A 19,869-nucleotide genomic window follows, 5' to 3' on the forward strand; every position below is an offset into this window, starting at 1 on the left:
TCAGACAAGGATGCATATTATCTTCCTACCTGTTCAACCTCTATGCAGAGCATATCATAAGGAAAGCTGGATTAGATCTGGAAGGTGGAGTGAAAATTGGTGGAAGGAACATTAACAATTTGAGATATGCAGATGACACCATGTTACTGGCAGAAAATGGTGAAGACTTGAAATGGCTACTAATGAAGGTTAAAGGAGAAAATGTCAAAGCCGGATTACGGCTGAACATCAAGAAGACAAAAGTAATGACTACTGAGGAATTACACATTTTTAAAGTTGATAATGAGGAAACTGAAATTGTACAAGATTTTCTATTCCTTGGCTCAATCATCAACTAAAAGGGAGACTGCACTGAAGAAATCAGAAGAAGATTGAGACTTGGAAGAGCCACTGTGAGGGAGCTAGATAAGGTTCTTAAAGATGTCTCTCTGGGAACCAAGATCAAGATGATCCAAACTATGGTATTCCCCATTACTATGTATGGATGTGAAAGTTGAACAGTGAAGAAAGTTCAAACCCACTTTCCTGAGTAGATATAAATTACCTGCCAACATCTTCTCCACACTGTGACACTGAGAGATCTGTCTTTTGGTGCTACACCTCTGAAGATGCCAGTCACAGCTGCTGGCGAAACATCAGGAACTACAATGTCAAGACCACGGCTATACAGCCCGGAAAATCCACAACAACCATCGTTCTCCAGCCGTGAAAGCCCTCGACAATATAGTGAAGAAAGTTAACAGGAAGAAAACTGATTCATTTGAAATGCGGTGCTGGAGGAGAGTTTTGTGGATACCATGGACAGCCAAAAAGACAAATAAGTGGGTACTAGATGAAATCAAGTTTGCATTCACTCTAGAAGCTAAAATGACAAGACTGAGGCTATTGTAGTTTGGTCACATCATGAGAAGACAAGATTATCTGGAAAAGTCAATAATGCTAGGTAAAGTGGAAGGCAGTAGGAAAAGAGGAAGATCTAAAACGAGATGGCTTGACTCAATAAAAGAAGCCATGTCCTCCAGTTTGCAGGATCTGAGCAGGTCTGTTAATGATAGGATGTTTTGGAGGTCTTTCATTCATAGGGTTGCCATAGGTCGGAGGCGGCTTGATAGCACATAACACACACACACACCTGGCTTGTGGAATGCTCTTCTCCTTGAGGCCTGTCAGTGGATTACACTATTTTCTTTTAGATGCTACATCAGAACTTTTCTGTTTATTCACTGAGATGATATTTTTGTCAACACTGTATATAGTCTGCTTTTAGGCTGAGAAATGTTTAAGAGCTGTTTGAAGCCATTTCATGTTGTTTTATGCTCTGCTGTGTTGGAATGGTGTGTTTTAATAACTTTTATGATGTTTTATGGCTCATAAACAGTTTGTAAGTCACCCAAGCAGATTCCTTGGAGAGTTAGCATAGAAATTTTCCAAATAAAATAAATACATTTTGTAGAGAATAATGTATGTAAAATATTTTGAGTAGTTACTTTCTGTGTTTGTTTTAATTATTTAGTAATATAATGTTAAACCAGACTTTTTGGTGGACAAATTGCAGCATTAACAGATGTAGAAAGAAATAACACAATTGCTTTGAAAAATTAAGAGAATGAGTTTTTGGCACTCAGTCTCTTATATTTTTTCCAAACTGTTCCCCTTAAAACTTATTGTTAGAAAATAATTGATGGTTAATTAAGTCTTTGTTACAACAATCATTTTGTTCTTACTTGTAAGAACTGACTAAACAAAGGGACCCTACAAGGGATGCTGATAAGGAACAGGAAAAAAAGCCGTGGAAACAGTAATTTCTTTAAAGTGTACCGTGCCTAATTATTACCACTGTTTAGTATCACTATTTAATGTCAGTAACTTCACAATCCTAGAGTCTAAAGTGCACAGTGCAAAAAATGAATGCACTTTAGACTCTAGAATTGTGAAGTTACTGACATTAAATAGTGATATTAAGCAGTGGTAATAATTAGGCACGGTGCATTTTAAAGAACTTACTTGTAAGAAGGCAATTGTTGCACATTTCCTGTATTATGTGTTTCCCTCTCTTGAGAGTATGGGCTCTTTTTCACCTTTCTAAATAACACCACATTTGTGAAATTGTGTATCCATGCTCACATATGCTAACATGATCATTAGTGCATTTCTTCACAAAAATCAGCTTCAAATATTTTTAAGGCAAAAAGTTGTTATGAAAACAGGAGTAAATCTTGAGACACAAACGTGAGGAAACAATTATTTGATATTGAAAACAACCTATGACTCCATCCCTCTGAGAAATAAATAGGAAATATATGATGAATGGGTATTTTAATCCAGTTACTTACTCATAGAATATTGAAAATGTCAGAAAACTATTTATCTTCTTACTGTTGTATTTTAGGTGCTGGAAAATACTTAGCTGTAGCATCATATGACAGCTTTGTAGATGTTTACAATGTAATGAGCAGTAAGCGAGTTGGAATTTGCAAGGGAGCCTCCAGTTATATAACGCACATGGATTGGGACATAAGAGGTAAAAATAACTTGGTGTCTATTTCTCTAACTTGGTAACTGTGTGTGTGAATATTTAGGAAAGTTGTACTTTCCTGCAGTATTCACAGATGCTGCTTGGGCCTGTATATGGGGTGGGTGGAATATAAATATTTTAATAAATAAATACAAGCGGTAGTAATAAATTTCCCAAAACTTCCATAGGGAAAGTTTCACAGGATATTATGAAGATAAAAGCCTTGAATAAGATATTCTAACTGGTATTAATGATGGGAAATATGTGCATTTTTTCAGGCAAGCTTTTACAAGTCAACACTGGTGCTAAGGAACAGTTATTTTTTGAAGCTCCTCGTGGAAAAAAACAGACCATTCCAAGTTCAGAGGTAAGAAAATTACTTATAACTTAGTTTAGTTGTAAGGCTGGAAATACATGTTTGTTGAGGCAGCTTTTTGTCTTTTATGTAATTTTCAAATACGTTTTATTTGAATAACAACATTGTTCTGAACTACAAGCTTGCACAGAAGGAGCTTAAGCTGTGCTGTATGCTATCCTTTGCTTAAAGATGACTCTTGTCATTTATAAAAAATGAATTAAAAACAAATTTTAATAGAATTACTATGAACAGCTCAAATTAAATCTAGGAAAGCTTTAATACTATGAATGAGTCTGTAAGCCAGGACCAGAAAACAAAAAGATTATATTGTTCACTTCTGTCTCAGAACTCACCAGTATCTTAACCAAAGATATGTAATCAACCATTAGCTAGCTTTTAGAAGGAAACCGGTGGTTTCAATCATTTAAAAATAGATATATGCAGACATATAGTTGAGGAAGTAAAGCGAAAACTAGGTCTCTCTGTGGTTAAGCTAGAAGAGATGTGTGTGTGCGCTAATGTGTGACAGCCTATGTATGGTAGAAAACAAATAAAGAGGAAGGGGTTTCCTTAAAAGAGGAAGGGGAGATGTAAACTAAGGCGGAGTTTTAGGCGAAAACCGGAAAGGTGTAACTCCCAAGTACCTCAGCCTATGGGGAAAGGGAGAGGGAAACTGCGGACGGGGATAGGATGCTTAGAATCTGTCAGTTATTAGTAGTGATTTGAAGTCTATAAAAATGTGTGTTCAGGAAGCCTCTGGGTTCCTTTTTGGCACCCTCGGGCCCGTGTACTTCAATAAAGCAGCAGCTTGTACCGCTCGAAGTCTCGGTCTTGTGGTTTGAGGCAGGAAGGCATTGGCCGTCTGGCCCAGCCGCCTTCGGGCGACAAGTCAAAGAGACTTCCTATAAAGAGATTAAATATTATAAAAAATACAAATGCAATAAATACTAAAACTATCCTTGTAAAACTTATGCACTAACACTTAATGATTTAGGGTGATTTGTTGAAAATAGGGAAACATTATTCAACTTAAAGTGTAGGACAGCCAGTTGCTGTTTCAAAACTTGCCTATGCCATATGACTTCTATGTGTTACCATTTCTCCAGTTCTCGTTATCATGCTCCCTAATGATTCTTAGGATGTTCATGGCCTGGAGAGACAACAACAATTGGCAGTGAGAGAACAGGAAGAGACAAAATCCCCACAAAGGCTACCTAATGAGGAAGAGGAAAATAGGATATCTTTCATAAATCTGCATATTTTAGTTAATTTTTAAACATTGTTATATTTTTCTAGACAATTGTATAAGGATAAGGCTCTGATTATAGTATAGTGTTATACCATTTCTGAATATAGAACAGGAAATCAGCTTTGTCTTTATACAATTAGGTGTTCATTATTAAAGCTTTCTACAGAATTCCTGTTGTCCAGAGAATAACATATATTAGAATTGGTGAGTACGTGATACAGATATATGGTCTGAAACACAAAGATGTGCTTCCTTTACTCTAGATATTAGTTGAGAATGTACAATGTCATCTGGTGAGAACAATTTATCAGGCCTTAGGCTAAGTTTACACTTGCCACTTAAAATGCTAGCATGAAAGACAGTTACCGCCTATGTTCGAGAGGAAGAGGAGCGGGAAGGGGCGCGTGGCGACACAAGCACACACACATACTGGCTGGGTGAAAAAATGGCCACAACTTTATTAACATAAAACAGCAACAGGAGTATTGGCGCCGCATGTGGATCGGATCCTCGGAACCGCATCGGCTGACCCGCCTGTCAGCCGATGACCCCCCGCCCCCCCCCAGCCACCGGCTGAGGGGGGGGAAACCAAGGAGTGGCATTGTAAAGGGGGGAAGTCACCTGGTGTACACCCTTGGTGATCCCCCTGCCACCTGGGAGGGAGAATGCCCCGGCAGCCCCCGAGCTGGGCGTGCCTTCATAACTCCCTCCCAAGATTCCTTATGGGAATCCCCTCCATGGGGAGCCTGCGACCGAGGGCCCGGCTCCCCAACAAATGGGATCCGATCCAATGCCCAACCGCCACAAGAGCCACAAGTGGCTCCCGTCAACACTCCTAATGCTGTAACCATTCCAGCAGGCCGTCCCTCAGATCCTGCAACCAGATGTCATTGCCCCAGCTGGAGAGATGAACCCCATCCTGTCGAAAAAGGGGGGCCACCCGATGCGAAATGTCCCAGTGGGTGATCAGGGCTCCCCCGACCGCGGCGATGTGCTGGCCCATGGCGTGTGCCAGCTTCTGCCTGACGGTTTCCACCTTGCCGTGGCAGCGAGCCCCCCACCACACACATCTCTGGAGTAAATCCGACCAAAGGATGGAGGTCTGTGGAAAGAGTCCCCGCAGGTAATCCAGGTCTGCGCACATGGCTCGCTTCAGCTCCGGGCCTTCTCGCTTGCCCAGGTCGTTCTCGCCCAGCTGTATGACCAACACGTCCGCTGGGCCTGACTGGCGCGCCTGCCGCTGCAGCATGGGGACCAGGGCCTCCCAGAGCATTCCCCGCACTCCGAGCCAGCGAATGCGGAGGTGTTCTTGCAGACCCACGTGCCTGCCCCAGCCGGACGACTCTGCATACTTGCCAGCCCAGTGCATGATGCTGTGTCCGCAGTGCACTTCCTTGGCAATTTTCGCCGCCGCCACCCCGGGGAGCTCCCTAGCGGATTTGAGGTTCCCCGAGGAGGATGCCACCCGCAGCCCTGTGTAAGGGATGCTGAAGCCCGATGCGAACCCCTCCCGCAAATACTTGTCAGCCTCCCTGTTGGGGGTAGCGTGCCAGCAAGGGGAGCAGTGCCCGGAGGCGGATGGGGGTCCGGGCAAGACCCAGCCCCTCGGCGGGGGCACTAGTTACTGTTGGCGGGCTGGCTGGTGGATGCGGCCAATCCCCCGTCCTTACGGGCACTATTGGAGGACCGGCCCCCTCGAAAGGGGTGTGAGGATGTCCCTCCCTTGGGGCAGGATGGGCGGGGATGGGGCCCTCCGCAGGAATCGCAATTGTGCTCGAAGCGGCACTTTGAGCGCTGGCATCTTCCCTGATTGTATTCCCAGCACACGCCCCGTGATTTGTCCCTGCAAGGCTGCCAGCGGCCCCCCCGAAGGGTGTCACCCTTTCCCTTCATGTGTGGGCCTACCAGCCAGAGCCAGAGCTTCTGGCTAATGAGGTCCCAGCGGGCCCTGGGGTTGTGAGAGGCCCTTTTCCAGAAGGCCTCGTCATAATCCATGGCAGCGGATTCCCCCGCTAAGGCCCGCGCCCGTAGGACATTCCCCAAATGATTTGTCAGGTGCCATCCACGCTCAGGGTAAGCGGCCTGGATGACCCCCATGTAGACCGTAAAACCCTCAAGCCAGTTAGCGAATGTCCGCTCAGCCACCTCCTTCTTGCCCCCCTTTTTGTCCCGCTTGGCTGGCGGCGCGCATCTCCTATCCTCCGCCTCTGGACGGAGAAGGGCTAGGACGTCTACGTAGTAACTGTCCAATATGCGTTCCCTGACCCTGCGTGCCAAATGGATCCCTGGGGGGTCCTCATTGTCTGTGAACAGTGAGACCCGTGGCGGGGGTTCCGCAGAGCCCCAGACCTCCCTGGGGTCACCCTCCCCCAGCCGTGTCCTTTCCCTCCTCCGTTGGGCCCAGCCTGGTAGGCCTGGGGTCCCAGCTGCTACCACCCAATAGTCCTCCCCTGATGCCCCATCGTCCGAGGAAGAGGACTCACCTGAGCTCCAATCGCTGTCTGTCTCCTCCTGCCGGTGGCGCCGTCCCCTTTTCTTGTGCGATGTTCTCCTCCGCTTGGGTGGCCTCTGGCGGTCCCCACTGCTGCTGCTCCCTGAGCCGGAGGGGGACCGAGCCTCTCTCCGCCGGGCAACTCCACGACCTCTCTTTGCCTTTTCCAGAGACTCGTGCTGGGGGACCTCAACAGGGTCTGAGGCAGGTTGAGCTGCCCCAGCCCCGGAGTTCCCCAGGTGCTCCACGTGCTCTGTGAGGCGCTCCAATGCCCGGGAAATATCCAGCAGGGCACTGGGGCTGGCCTCCCCCACAGTCTGCTGGGGCTTGGCCCGCCCGGCTGCCTGTGCCTTGGGCCCTCCCGCTTTGGCTGCCTTCCGGTTGGTGACCCGTTTGCCCTGAGCCCTGGTCTCCCCTCCCCGGGCGCCGGTTGCCGCCCTCCCCCCAGGCGAGGGTGAGGTGGCACCCGCTGGCCTGCTGTTGGCCCTTTGCTTCCCCCGAGCCCCGGGCTTTTCCCCTGTACTGCGCCCCTTCCCCTGGGAGGGGTTGCAGGTAGCCCCCTCGGGCTCCCTCCCAGGCCCCTTTGATGGGCTGCGTGCCCGGGTCCGGACCCCCGCTGGGGCGCCCCTCTTCTGTGGCGCCATGGATCCTCCTCCACTCGACCTGCACAGCCGCGGAGGGATTGTGGAGGTGGGCGAGGAAGGAAGGCTGGGGAGTGAGTGCTGCCGCTGTTGATGCCCGCACCGTTGGGACTCCTGCTGGGCGAGGAAGGAAGGCCGGGGAGCGAGTACTGCCGCTGCTGATGCTCGCCCCCACTGGGACTCCCGCTGGGTCGCCCCTTGCCTCTCCCCGGGTGCCGTTCGCTTGTCCCCCCTGTCGGAGCCTCCTCCCGGCCGCCCCCTCTTTTGCCGGGCTAGCTGGGATCAGGGACCGTGAGGGGCTCAGCTAAACCCCTCGGCAACCTGACCGGCTGCTCCGTGCCCGGGCTTCCGACGCCTCCGCCGTTCTTCCGTCCTCCCTCTTCGTCCTCGCGAGTCACCTCGTCCCTCGCTGGAAAGCCGTCCGGTCTGTTCGTCCGCTCGCCGAAGACGAAGTGGGCGGGGGCGGGTCCGGCGGCCAGTTAAATACCTGGCCGCCGGACCTTGGAGGAAACAGCCGCGTGGGACCCGCGGCCAGCCCCGCCCCCCAACGGTTCGACTCCGGGCTGCCGTGATTGGTTGGCCCGCAGTTTGAACTGGTTGGTCTCTGACCCGCCCGGGGCATGCCGGGCAAGCCAGCGAGCAAGGTAGCCGCTGCGATCCCCGCTCCTCCTCCCACGGCGGCAACGGCTGGCCCAGGTAAGTCTGGGCCCCCCATTTTTGTATGTGCTCATATCAAGTTTCTGAGACCATTGTAAATCACCTCCCACATCAATCACACTTCAGCCTTTTTGCAGTTTACAGTGCACCTGTGATTTGGATGTTAGAGTAAGAGTAACTGGGTGTGGTCCCAGCTAAAACATCTGTGCATGTAAGAACTTTTGTGCATGGAAGTTCAACTCCCCATCCCCCACTGCAGCCTGAAATGCCGCCCCCCCCCCCAATGCTGCACCTGGGCTACAGAGAATCCACAGGGTCAGTACGAACAAGGAGTTAAAGAGCTGCTGCAAATCCCTTTCCCAATTCATAGATCTATTAGATGGAATCCAACTAATATTAAGTAATAACAAAAGTCTCACTTATCTACATACAAGAGTGAGCAGCATTTTTAATTTTTAAAAGCTTTTTTCATATGTAAAAGAGAAATTGCAGAATTTTGTCTACTAAGCACAACTTTTTTCAGTGAAACTCAAAAACTCAGTACACAAAAACAAAAGCTGTAATTTTTAATTCACTTAAACTCAGAATGCAATATTTAGCTGCCTTAAGCAGATACCTGAAGAAGCAGGATATAAATGTATGCTCAATAAATGAATTAGTGAGTTCTGCTGGATCCCAGTCCTTTGCTAGGCAGATCAAATGCACCAAAGTTTCAATGGATGTCACTAGAATACAGTTTCATCCACAATACCAGATATTTCTCTTAGAAACATGAAATTCCTGTTAATACAACAGTAATTTTTCTCTATTACTTGATGAAAAAGAATAATACTTGTAAACACTGGTGGCAGTATATCATCCCAGAAAGCTAGAAAAACATCATAATTATAACACTGAAGTTGTCAGTGTGTGTCGGACAATGTGTTTATTTTCTGGAACGGCAGGTCCTGGAATCAGCTGTAACATAATAAGAATAAACAGTAAAAGAGATTTAAGAGAACCCCTTTGTTTAAGAGAACAAAGAAACTGACCTCTGTGAATTCAGTTCAAATGCTAGAAGTATGGTTTACATCAGCTAATCACCAAGAAAGCAAGGCATATCCAGGGAATCTTTGAGATTTTCGTATAAACAATTCATAAAATTAATTTCAAGAACACTGCACCTTAAAGAGTGTGGATTTTTTCTTGTGATATATACCAGTAATCCATGAACTCACCAACTGTCCTTAGGCAAGTCACTCACTTTTGGTCTCAACTCCTGCCCCTACGCCTGCAATATGGAGATAATAATACAGCCTTACAGACTTGTAAAAGTTGCAGCATGATGATATATGTGAAGTGCTTTGAATGTTAAAATGTTCTATACATATTAAGTAAATAAAGCACTGTCAGCTATGGGAGGCAAAGAACAATTTGTGCATAGCAAACAGTGACAAGTTTCTGGATATGCTTGTCGTGTTCATATTCTGAATTTCACCTAAAGCTTACTATGGGCAGTTAAGAAGACAGTTATGAGTATGACATAAGATGAATAAAAAATAAATTTCTGTAAGGTGTAACTGTGCTCTCTGTAGATTATTAAAATGACTTTAATACGTTAATTTTCAGATGAGTAAAATAAGATGAGAGTGCCATTGTGCCATTGTGAAACCTAAACCTCTGTTTAGAAAGCCAGTTTGGTGTAGTGGTTAAGAGTGGCAAGAGTGGCAATTGTTTGATTCCCCACTCCTCCACTTGAAGCCAGCTGGGTGACCTTGGGTCAGTCACAGCTCTTCCAGAGCTCACTCAACCCCACCCACCTCACAGAGTGCTTGTTGTGGGGATAATAATTACATACTTTGTAAACTGCTCTGAGTAGGTGTTAAGTTATCCTGAAGGGCAGTATATAAATCGAATGTTGTTATTATTATACTAAATGAACTAAATTGATTGAAATATCAGGTGATGATTACATATTTTTATAAGCTATCCATATATTCTTTCAACTAAAAGTGTTTTACTTGCAGTTCTCATGAACAACATATAATATAGTAATGAGCTTCTAGGACTGTGGTGTTTATTTTCAGGTCAGATGTATAACTATGGATAAGTATCCTGTCTCAAACAGGCTGTCTTTGTAGGCAGAAAAAATTTCTTGGACATCATGGACAAGTGTCTTAGGCTCCTGCTGTGAAGGAATCTGGCCAATAATTGGAGAGGTCACTGATGTAACTGCCTCATGTCTCACCAGTGATAATACAGTCCTGGCAACAGGAGACGATTTTGGATTTGTAAAACTCTTCCGATACCCTGCCAAAGTAAGTAAAGTAAATACACAATGATTGTATAACAAGCATTAGAAATGTTAAATAAAAAGCCCCACAATTTTCATATTCCAAAGTGGAATCACATATGTATGCTCACCTCTCAAATACCACATCAATTAATGATTTACATGTGTGAAAGAGCTCTACTAGTGATCAATACCACAGAGTTTTTATATTGCCTCATATCAAATATGAAAATTATCAGTGGCTGTTCCACACATATCTGAGTCATTACATATTATGCTATATGTGAATCATCCCTTATTTGTCACTTGACCTGCATTCAAAACATGCCTCAATCAAGTTGGCTATTTGATGGCTTTAGGTCAGTCATTGTCTCCCAACTTAACCTACATTACAGAGTACAACAAAATTGGAGATGTTCAAGAAAGTTCTCCTGAGTTCTTTGGAGGAAGTTTGGGAAACACAAATATGACATTAGAATGTGATCAACACAAACATTCATTCTTTCTCACAGATTACACTCACAGATACACACACTGCCCTGTTCTCAAAATTAACGAACTCCCATTTACATGCATTAAATTGAGCCAAACCCTTGGCCCCTCTAGTCCAGTACTGTCCACTTTGACAGGCAGTGGTAGTGGCTGTCTAGGGTCTCTCTTTTTGAGACCTGTTATTTAAAAGGATTTCAGCTGGGGAGAATTGAATTGAATTTGAGACTGCCTATATGCAAGGCACGTGCCCTGCAGTTGGCATCATGATATTATCCATAGCCAACTTTCTCTTCACAAATAGATACATAGATGTTTAGAATTCCCCACTTTAAAAAAAGATTAATGATATAACAGTGGATAGTGATGTTTTTCTAGACATTTCATTCTCATTTTAGTTTGAATGAAACGTTAGTTGTTCTTTCTGAATTTCATATTTAGGGAAAATATGGAAAATTTAAGAGGTATGTGGCTCATAGTACACATGTAACAAATGTTCGTTGGACTCATGATGACAGTTTACTAGTCAGTGTTGGTGGTGGAGACACATCTTTAATGCTATGGACCCATGAGATGGAGGGCCATCGAGAAAGTAGGCAATGCGACAGTGAAGAGTCTGATCTCGATTCTGAGGAAGATGGGGGTAAGTAACAAATTTAAGATATTTTAGGGAGCAGTTTCCTTGATATTTTGGAAAGGTTAATAGAAGTCTACTTTCTGTGGTCTGAATTCCAATTTTCAAAGTTTAGTATGTGTTTACTGGTTCACATATATAATATTTTTTTAAGTGACTAACACTTCTTAAAGTAGTTTTTTCCATTGTTTCTGCTGCTCTGGATAAAGAGCACTCAAATATATAAATAAAATAATTCACTAGCATCTTACTTCCAATAGTTCTTTTGATTGTAAATATTTTACTAGGATATGACAGTGATGTCACAAGAGAAAATGAATTTATTTACACCATCAAAGCCTTATCAACCAACATCAGACCAATGTTTGGAATCAAGCCTCATCTGCAGCAAAAAGAGCCTTCAGTAGATGAAAGGTAACTTCTAACTGGGGAGGAAATGTGTCATGTTATGTATAGAAAGGCTGAAATAATATTTTGTTTTTCAGCTTCCACCATTAACTTTTTTCTGACCTTTAAAAAATGATATGGGTTTAAAATCACAATCTAGAGATCTTTGGGAGCAGCTGTGATTGCAACATACTTGAACAGTGCTGTCAGCTTGGACAATATTAATCACCTGTTGGGGAGATGAGGATGTCCCTGTCTCCCCCAAAATAATACCACTCCCCAAGGTGATCAGTGCTATCAATTGACATTTTGTTTCATCATGCACATACAATGAGAAATACAGTCTTTTCCTTGAGAGTGACAGTGTGTTTATATCTGCTGAATATAGATAAACAAATACATTAAGTTCCTGCATGGTAGGAAGCTCTAGAGCAGATCATACAGGAAGGTCAGTCCAAAGGAAGAACTTTCACAGACCAAAGTCATAGAAGCTTTACAAAAATGTTTATTACATAAAATACCCATCAAATGTTTAAATTCATACATATTCTCACCAGCACATATTCAAGAAATATATTAGCAGATATAATACAAACTTTAACTAAACAGTCCCCAAAATAGGTTTAATCACTATTATCCTAAACTTGTATCTCTATTTATTAAAGAAATAGCCTCTCTCCCCCAGTGTCAAACAATAAATTTTTATCATAAAGAATGGTCTTTCCCCATACGTCTTTATATTCCGCTCAGTCTGCACTACCATGTAACCAACATAAGTGCCCCCCTTTCATATTATATTTACTAATAATGTATTTGCTAATATTTAGTAGTTCTCCACAGTCTTCATCTACTGAAGACTGTTTTTGCTTTTTATAAGATGGCTGGTACTGGGTTCCTTTGGAACATGAAAAGTGGAAGAGTGGTGATCTCTCTAGGCAATACGTTTCTGCATGGGCATGCACTGGTTTTAACGTGCTCCCTGCAGTCACATGTTAGTTGAAGGGAATTGCATCTTTTTAAAAAAGGAGAACTCAGACGAGCTCAGAAAGGCACCACAGAGGAAGGAACAGTTTCTGCCTATCCTCAATGCCATTTTCTCTCATGAAAACTGCACATGAGGGAAGTTATTTCACTGATTTTGCAGTCGACACAATACTCCCCCCTTCCATGTGCAGTTCACTTGGGGGAAGGCAGGAGCGCTCCCTCCCCTTCAGACTTGCCAACAAATACATCATTTTGTATTTGGGTATCCCGTACATGTGTAAAGTAAGAATCAGCTATAATTGAGACTCAGTTAACAATGCATTATGGAGTCTGTTTATGTTAATGCCATTGAAATCCATATAGATGGTGTACAAGATAATCACTTTCTGAATCCTGATAGTGTTTAGGACATCAGGGGGATAAAATTTTTGAGGAATAAGTTGGATGAATAAATGAAACAATATTTTGTCCACCACATTAATTCAATTTTTCTTTACCCTAGATTATGATATATATAATTTATATTTTAATATTCCTGCTTAACTTTTATGCTTCCTGTGAAGGCAAGGGGTTGTAAGGTAAGGGTTCTTTTGTTATCAGTCAATAATTACAGATCTTACCGTTTGATATATTTCTGGGATATTTCTTCGTTTCCAAGCAGAACAATTAGCATGTGTGTGTAAATAAGCATAAGTTAAAATATGTTCTGATTTGTCATTCTACTTTAAAAGATTTTAAAGCTCCAGGGCAGATCTTCTTTTCTTAATGCTCAAAAGTCTCATGTTATTGATTAGTTGATGCTACAGATAAAGCCTTGCAGAGTTAGATGCTCAGTTGTCAATGAAAGTAAATGTGATTTTCCCCTACCCCTTTCACTTAGCTGTCATTGGCTTCTTGGTATAGTTTCTTGAATCATAAATAACAGATTAGATTTTCTTATAATATCCAGGTTTTGGTTTAGTGTTTGTGTGAGGCATTTGCAAAAGAGCCTTAGGATACCATTGTTTTTGAGATCTTTATCTGTTAAATAAATAATGCAGTGGGAGAGATTGATTTGCCACAATCTAACTGTGGCATGTGAAATTTTGATGAGCTGGCACCAAGTCCATTTTTGGATGGATGGTTAAAGAAGTCATTGTTTGTAAATAGATTATTAAAAGCAGAAGTGCTTCTTCTGAGCTAAAATCTGGCCATATTGAGATTGCTTATTGTCAGAGCATCTGGTGAAGCACTGGGAAATTTTTGTAGCTAAGCAGAATTCAATTAATAGCAAGACACTGCATGCATTTCAGACAATTGCTTATGTTTTCTTGTGTTCTCAAGTATAGCTTATCCTAGCAATTGTATCTATACTAGAGCACCAGTAATGTGGTCCTGTTTTAATTATTGTATCTAGTTATCAACAGGGCTAGTTCACCATACAAGCAACCCAAGCAACTTATTGGGATGCCAAATTGGCAGAAGCAGCATTGGACGAAGCATGTGTCCTGCATCCATACAGCTTCTGCTGAGGTCCAAGGCCTCAGAAGTATGTTTGAAGTTTGTCAGAGAAAAGACCACATAGTACCCTCTGAGTATGGGTAGAGACAGAACCATTTATAACACTCTTTGATGGGAATTCTGTTGTAAACAGCTTTTCTTCTCATTTGGTGATTGTGAATAATATTGAACTGATTTTGTAGGATCAGTTGTAAATCATCTGAGCTCTCCTTGTTGGCAGTGTAGTTATATTGGAAGGGATTAGGCTGCCATTTCAAGTGAAGTTGACTTGGTTTTAACCGAGTCAGTAGAATATAGGAGTGCCTTTTGATCCAACCTTTCTGTTTGTGAAGCAAGTTCCTTTGGTAATGAATAATGCATTTTTCAGCAGTATCAGGCAATTGGTTATCTTCTCTTATGGACTCAGCCAACCTGGCCACACCGATCCATGTTACTGTAACCTTGGGGCTCCAAACAAAATAAAATGGACCTTATGCTGTATTCGAGGTTTCCCTTGAAAACTGTTCAGGACATTCAGCTATAGGGGTGTGCACCAAAAAACCCTAGGTGGTCTGGATTCTGGTTTCAGGGATACCAAACAAATCTAGGTTAGAGAATCCCAATCCCTAGGTTAGAGAATCCCAAATTTATCTAGCCATTATTCCCAGTGGGGAAAACTGGGAGCATTTTTCAAGAAAACACCATCAAATTTGCAAGGAACCTACTCCTGACTGTCTATTAAACCCCCCCAAATTTCAGAAAGATTGGACCCACATGGGAATGGACTCAAAGTTGGCCATTAGAGACCAGCTATCTCCTGAATGAGAATTATCTTGTGGGGTTCCACAGGGCGCAGTCTTATCTCCCATGTTATTCAACATTTATGTAAGCCCTTTAGGAGAACTCATTTGTAGCTATGGAATTGGATGCAATCAATATGTGGATGACATCCAACTCTATATCTCACTACCCAAATCACCACAGGATGTAGTAGAAATCTTGGGTTGCTGCCTGACAGCTGTGGTCAAATGGCTGAAAAGGTACAAATTGAAATTGAATCTAGACAGGACAGAAGTGATACTTGTTGGGAAGGCAGAGATCTTGAGGGACATCATACTTCCCACTTTCAGTGGAGTTTGTGTGACCCTTACACATTCAGTTAAGAGCCTAGGGGTTATACTGGATCCAGTACTACTAATAGAAAAGCAGGTTAAGGCAGCTGCAAAAAATGTTTTCTACAACCTCACTCTAGCCTGGAAGATGACTTCTTACCTTGATACGGCTGATCTGGTCACATGAATCCATGCTATGGTAACATAAAGACATGACTATTGTAATGCACATAGATCTCCTGTCTAAGTCAACTAGGAGACTACAGTTGGTTCAGAATGCTGCAGCTCGACTGTTATCATGAGCAAGCAGGAGCATGAATATTACTCCCATTCTGTAGACACTCCACTGGATAAATATAAGTTACTGGACTCAATTCAGGGTATTGGTTATCACATACAAAGCTCCTCATGGCTTTGGTGCAGTATATCTACTGGACTGCCTCTCTTCCTATGTTCCTCCATGGCAATTTCGCTCATCTGAGCAGGGTCTCCTGCAAGTGCCACCCTGCACATCAGTGAAATCAACAGCAGCTCATACACATGCATTCTCTGTGGTAGCCCCTGCCCTATGGAACGGTCTGCCTGAGGAGGTCAGGAGAGCCCCCCTTCTCCTAGCTTTCCTCAAATTATGCAAAACTGACTTATTCAATAGGGCATTTTTACTCAGATAGGAGGGCTGTGTTGTAGGGAGGTGGTCTCAAAGAGATGCTTCACTAAAGAGACAAGGACCATAGACATCCACCACTATGTGCTATCTGTTGCCTTATGTTCTGTCTGTTGCTTCAAGTATGTGCTACTATGGACTATCTGTTACTTTAAGTATGATCGTAGTGGGTAGTTCTGTTGTTTAATGTTTTATAATTGCTTATGCTCTGTTTCAGCATTTCTTCAACTCTGTTCTGGATTTTTGCTGATGTTATGTCTTTGTAAATTTGCATTTATATACCTTATGGAATTTTTCTTGAAATGTCATTGATATTGACTGTTCTAATCTCACACTATGTAATCTGCCTTAAATATAAATAAGGACGGACTATAAATGACAATTAAATAAATAAACAAACAAGCTGCCTCCTGCCACTCTCCATTATTTCCAAGGCTTTTCAAACAAATGGAAACCTTTAGCAAAGGCAACCCCTGGATGAAAGCCAGACCCAATGAAAGTCCCACTCCCCTGACCACCATTGCCAGTTCATGAACCTGGATCACGCAGGTCTAAAACTGTCTTCATTATTCAGTTGTGCTTTCTTCAGGAAAACTGTAGTTGCGTGACAACATTCCTTCACTCTAAGCAGTCTTCATAATTTTATCTTAATATAAGGATCACACAGGGCTAAAACTGTCTTCGTTATTCAACTGTGATTTCGTCAGGAAAACTGTACTTGCTAGTGACAACATTCCTGTCTTAATATAATGAATGCATATTAATTGTCTTTATAAGAATATAGCTTTACTTTATGCAACATGAATTTATTTGTGAATGTTTTCCAGTTTCAAAAAAAAATTAACTACCCTTGGATTTACCTTTTAAATTCTTCTGTTGCATTAGTCACACTCGTTTTTTTGGGTTAATTTTTTTCATACAAAATGTTTGTTTCCTCTGCAACCAATTACATTTCCCTGTCATAGCCTTATACATAATTTCTTAGGGAATAAATACATACTCCCCAAATCTATCTCCTACTCAATTTATCTCCTCTGTTACCATTTCTTAACCACCATTCTTAACCATTCCTTCTGCTGTTGTCATAAGTTTGAGTGCAGTTCTGCTGCTGACTTTCAAAGCCTTGAGCCCCCTCATGCAGTTAACTGCACTGTCCTATGTTGGACGATGTCAAATTAAGTGTAATTGGAAGTTCTGCTTCTGCACAACCTAGAACTGGGAGGAACAGTGATAGTGCATAGTTTGCAGTCGGAGTCTCACTTAGGAGCAATTGCACTTTACTAGAGTAAGTGAAACATTTTCACTCTCTCCGCTCATAACAGATGGACTTTCAGGAAGTAACAATAACTTGCATATAAGAATTAGAGAGGAGCCCTAGGTTTACCAAAAATAATTGACCCAGCAGTGTAATACAAAAAGAAAGAGTACTATAATTCTGAAATGAGTGCAATTTCTCCAATTCTACAGGTACTGTGAAATATGAATCTACCCATTATTGCCAGAAGGGCTGCAAAAACTAAAGTTTCCCATCACTATGCCATGGTGGACAACCCTGATGAACCAAATAGATAATTGTAACCATTAGCAAGCTTACTCCTTCACTCCCTGTTCATTCTCTTCTCCATCACAAATTGTTCCTCTTCCAAGCTCCATCCCTCGCCTTTTATTTTTCTTTTGTGTCACCAAATCAGGCCTCCCCACCTTTCTTTTATGCACATCCATTTGTATTTTAAAAACATGTGGCGTGGAGAAAACCCTCAGATTTTGAATTCATTGGAAAATACGCACATAAGATAATGGCCTGGCATAACTTTGTTTATTAGTAATATATGTGCAGTCTAACTCTGTGTAACATTGTTCCTTAAAAATCAATCTCTTTCCCATTCCATATTATTAAATTACCTTACACTTGGATATTGTCAGTGGAGAAGCAAATAAACACAGTTTTGAACATTAATTTTTCTGTTGTGAAAACATTTTAGAAACATACTAAAAGACTTTTTTTCTTATCTTTTTAAACACTCATTCCACAAAGTTGACATTCAATCTAATTGGAATAAGTAATCACTCTCTTTTTTTTACCTGCTGCTGAAAAGAGGTTCCAGGTAACAATTTCACTTTGTTACGGCCTATTCCATATTTCAGAATCCTCTTTCATTTACCACACAAAACACTGTCATTTTGGCATCTCTAATATAAGTATCCCTGATCTTATCAAACCTTAACATGTTGTCATACAGCTTTCATTATACATTCATATTCCATAAGCACCTACATTCCACTTGTTTTTGTGTATTTGTCAGATTTAAACACATTTTTAAAATGTTGTATGCAAATAAGAATTCTTAGAGGCTTGTTCACATCTTAGAAATTTCTCCTGTGGTATTAGTTCCTAGTACAGATTATGTTTTGGAAACAGATTCTGTATTAGAAGAGCCACTTAAATTGGAGGAAGGCTCAGTAGATTGGAGGAAGAAAAGGAAAGGTGGGGTATAAATATTTTAATAAATAAATAAACTTTACTCAGTGGAGCAGTAGGATCCACCTCAGTATGTGGTACAATAGGTCAAGGTAGTCCCCTTTGCAAGCACCAAGTCATTATGACCCATGGGGGGATGTCGCATCACAATGTTTTCTTGGCAGACTTTTAATGGGATGGTTTGCCATTGCCTTCCCAGTCATCTACGCTTTACCGCCAGGAACCTGGGTACTCATTTTACTGACCTCGGAAGGATGGAAGGCTGAGTCAGCCTTGAGCTGGCTACCTGAACCCAGCTTCTGCCAGGATCGAACTCAGGTTGTGAGCAGAGCTTGGGCTGCAGTACTGCAGCTTACCACTCTGCGCCACGGGGCTCTTATAATGTGGCACAATACCTGGTAGTATGTACTACTCTTAATACTGCTGTTCAGTGTGACTTCACCACGACCCAAACCATGACATCACTGGACCCCATGATGATATCAGCAGGACCAGCGCAAGAGTCCAAGGGTTAAGAAGGTAGAAACCCTATACATATAGTCATACACTCACCCTATGCTCGTATTCTCTCACTGTAAAATTTCTGTTAATGGGCCTGGCTGTACAGTTTAATGAAACATTAAGGGAATCCCTTTCCAACAGGTCTTCTATAAGGATCGTTTCAAATATAATTTCTTAATGTGTAATATCGAGTACCATAACTAAGATGACTGCTATATGTGAAAAGATTAAAGTTATTCCATGAAATATAGTGGATCTCCAATTGTAGCAATTTAACTAATGACTCAGTTAAGAGTGTGGGCGACCAAGAACAATTTTTCCTTTTTTCTGACAGCAACCAGATATGGAATGCTTAATGAGACAGACAGTGCTAAACAGAATAGAACATCTTCTGGGAGAATGAAAAGGACAGGTTTTATTTTATGGTACATGCAATTGATTGCAGTATTCAGGGTGAAAAAGGAATTTCTTCTTCATGTCAGAAGTTGGCATCCTTGAACACCTGGCAAAAAAACAATCCAGGAGGGTGAAATTACTGAAGCCTCCTTTCTATTTTCATTTGTTAATTCTGTCACTTTGCTTACTATAGTCATATCATATGCAGGCGTTTTCTGGGCAATTTGCAAGAGCTTCTGATGGCATTGTCATAGGAAAGGATATTGTGCACTGATGGTCATACTGAGTTTACATATTGATAAAGCTTTACCAGCAGTTCTGCCTGCAGAAGCAGGAGGTAATTTTCTCTGATTCCCACCACTCTCCCCCATCCTCTGCTATTGACTGAGCTCCTCAAAATGCTCATCTGACAGGACAGGTGACCCTCAGAAAGAGTGTGAGTGATGAAAAATGACATTTAGATCCAACTCTCTTTCAATCTTTGATTCATTCAGTTTTGTAGTCTTATAAACCTGCCTTTTCTAAAACGGGCATCCAGAAAAGACTTGAGATAGTGGCTAT

The 19,869-nt window shown here is 42.3% G+C and overlaps 1 protein-coding gene across 3 annotated transcripts in view; it reads left to right on the forward strand.

Moving 5' to 3' along the window:
* The window catches only part of EML5 (EMAP like 5), a 188,815-nt gene that overhangs the window by 136,848 nt on the left and 32,098 nt on the right, over positions 1-19,869 (forward strand). Inside the window, exons 23-29 of one of the 3 annotated variants that reach the window (XM_054971582.1) lie at positions 2,390-2,521; positions 2,794-2,882; positions 10,032-10,208; positions 11,114-11,315; positions 11,594-11,720; positions 13,241-13,255; positions 18,029-18,037. In XM_054971582.1, coding sequence (XP_054827557.1) covers positions 2,390-2,521; positions 2,794-2,882; positions 10,032-10,208; positions 11,114-11,315; positions 11,594-11,720; positions 13,241-13,255; positions 18,029-18,037 — 751 coding nt within the window. The remainder of the gene's footprint in view (positions 1-2,389; positions 2,522-2,793; positions 2,883-10,031; positions 10,209-11,113; positions 11,316-11,593; positions 11,721-13,240; positions 13,256-18,028; positions 18,038-19,869) is intronic. The other 2 variants (XM_054971581.1, XM_054971580.1) reach the window with 2 other exon arrangements.

Source organism: Eublepharis macularius, chromosome 2 (assembly GCF_028583425.1).
Source record: "Eublepharis macularius isolate TG4126 chromosome 2, MPM_Emac_v1.0, whole genome shotgun sequence".
Taxonomy (NCBI): Eukaryota; Metazoa; Chordata; class Lepidosauria; order Squamata; family Eublepharidae; genus Eublepharis; species Eublepharis macularius.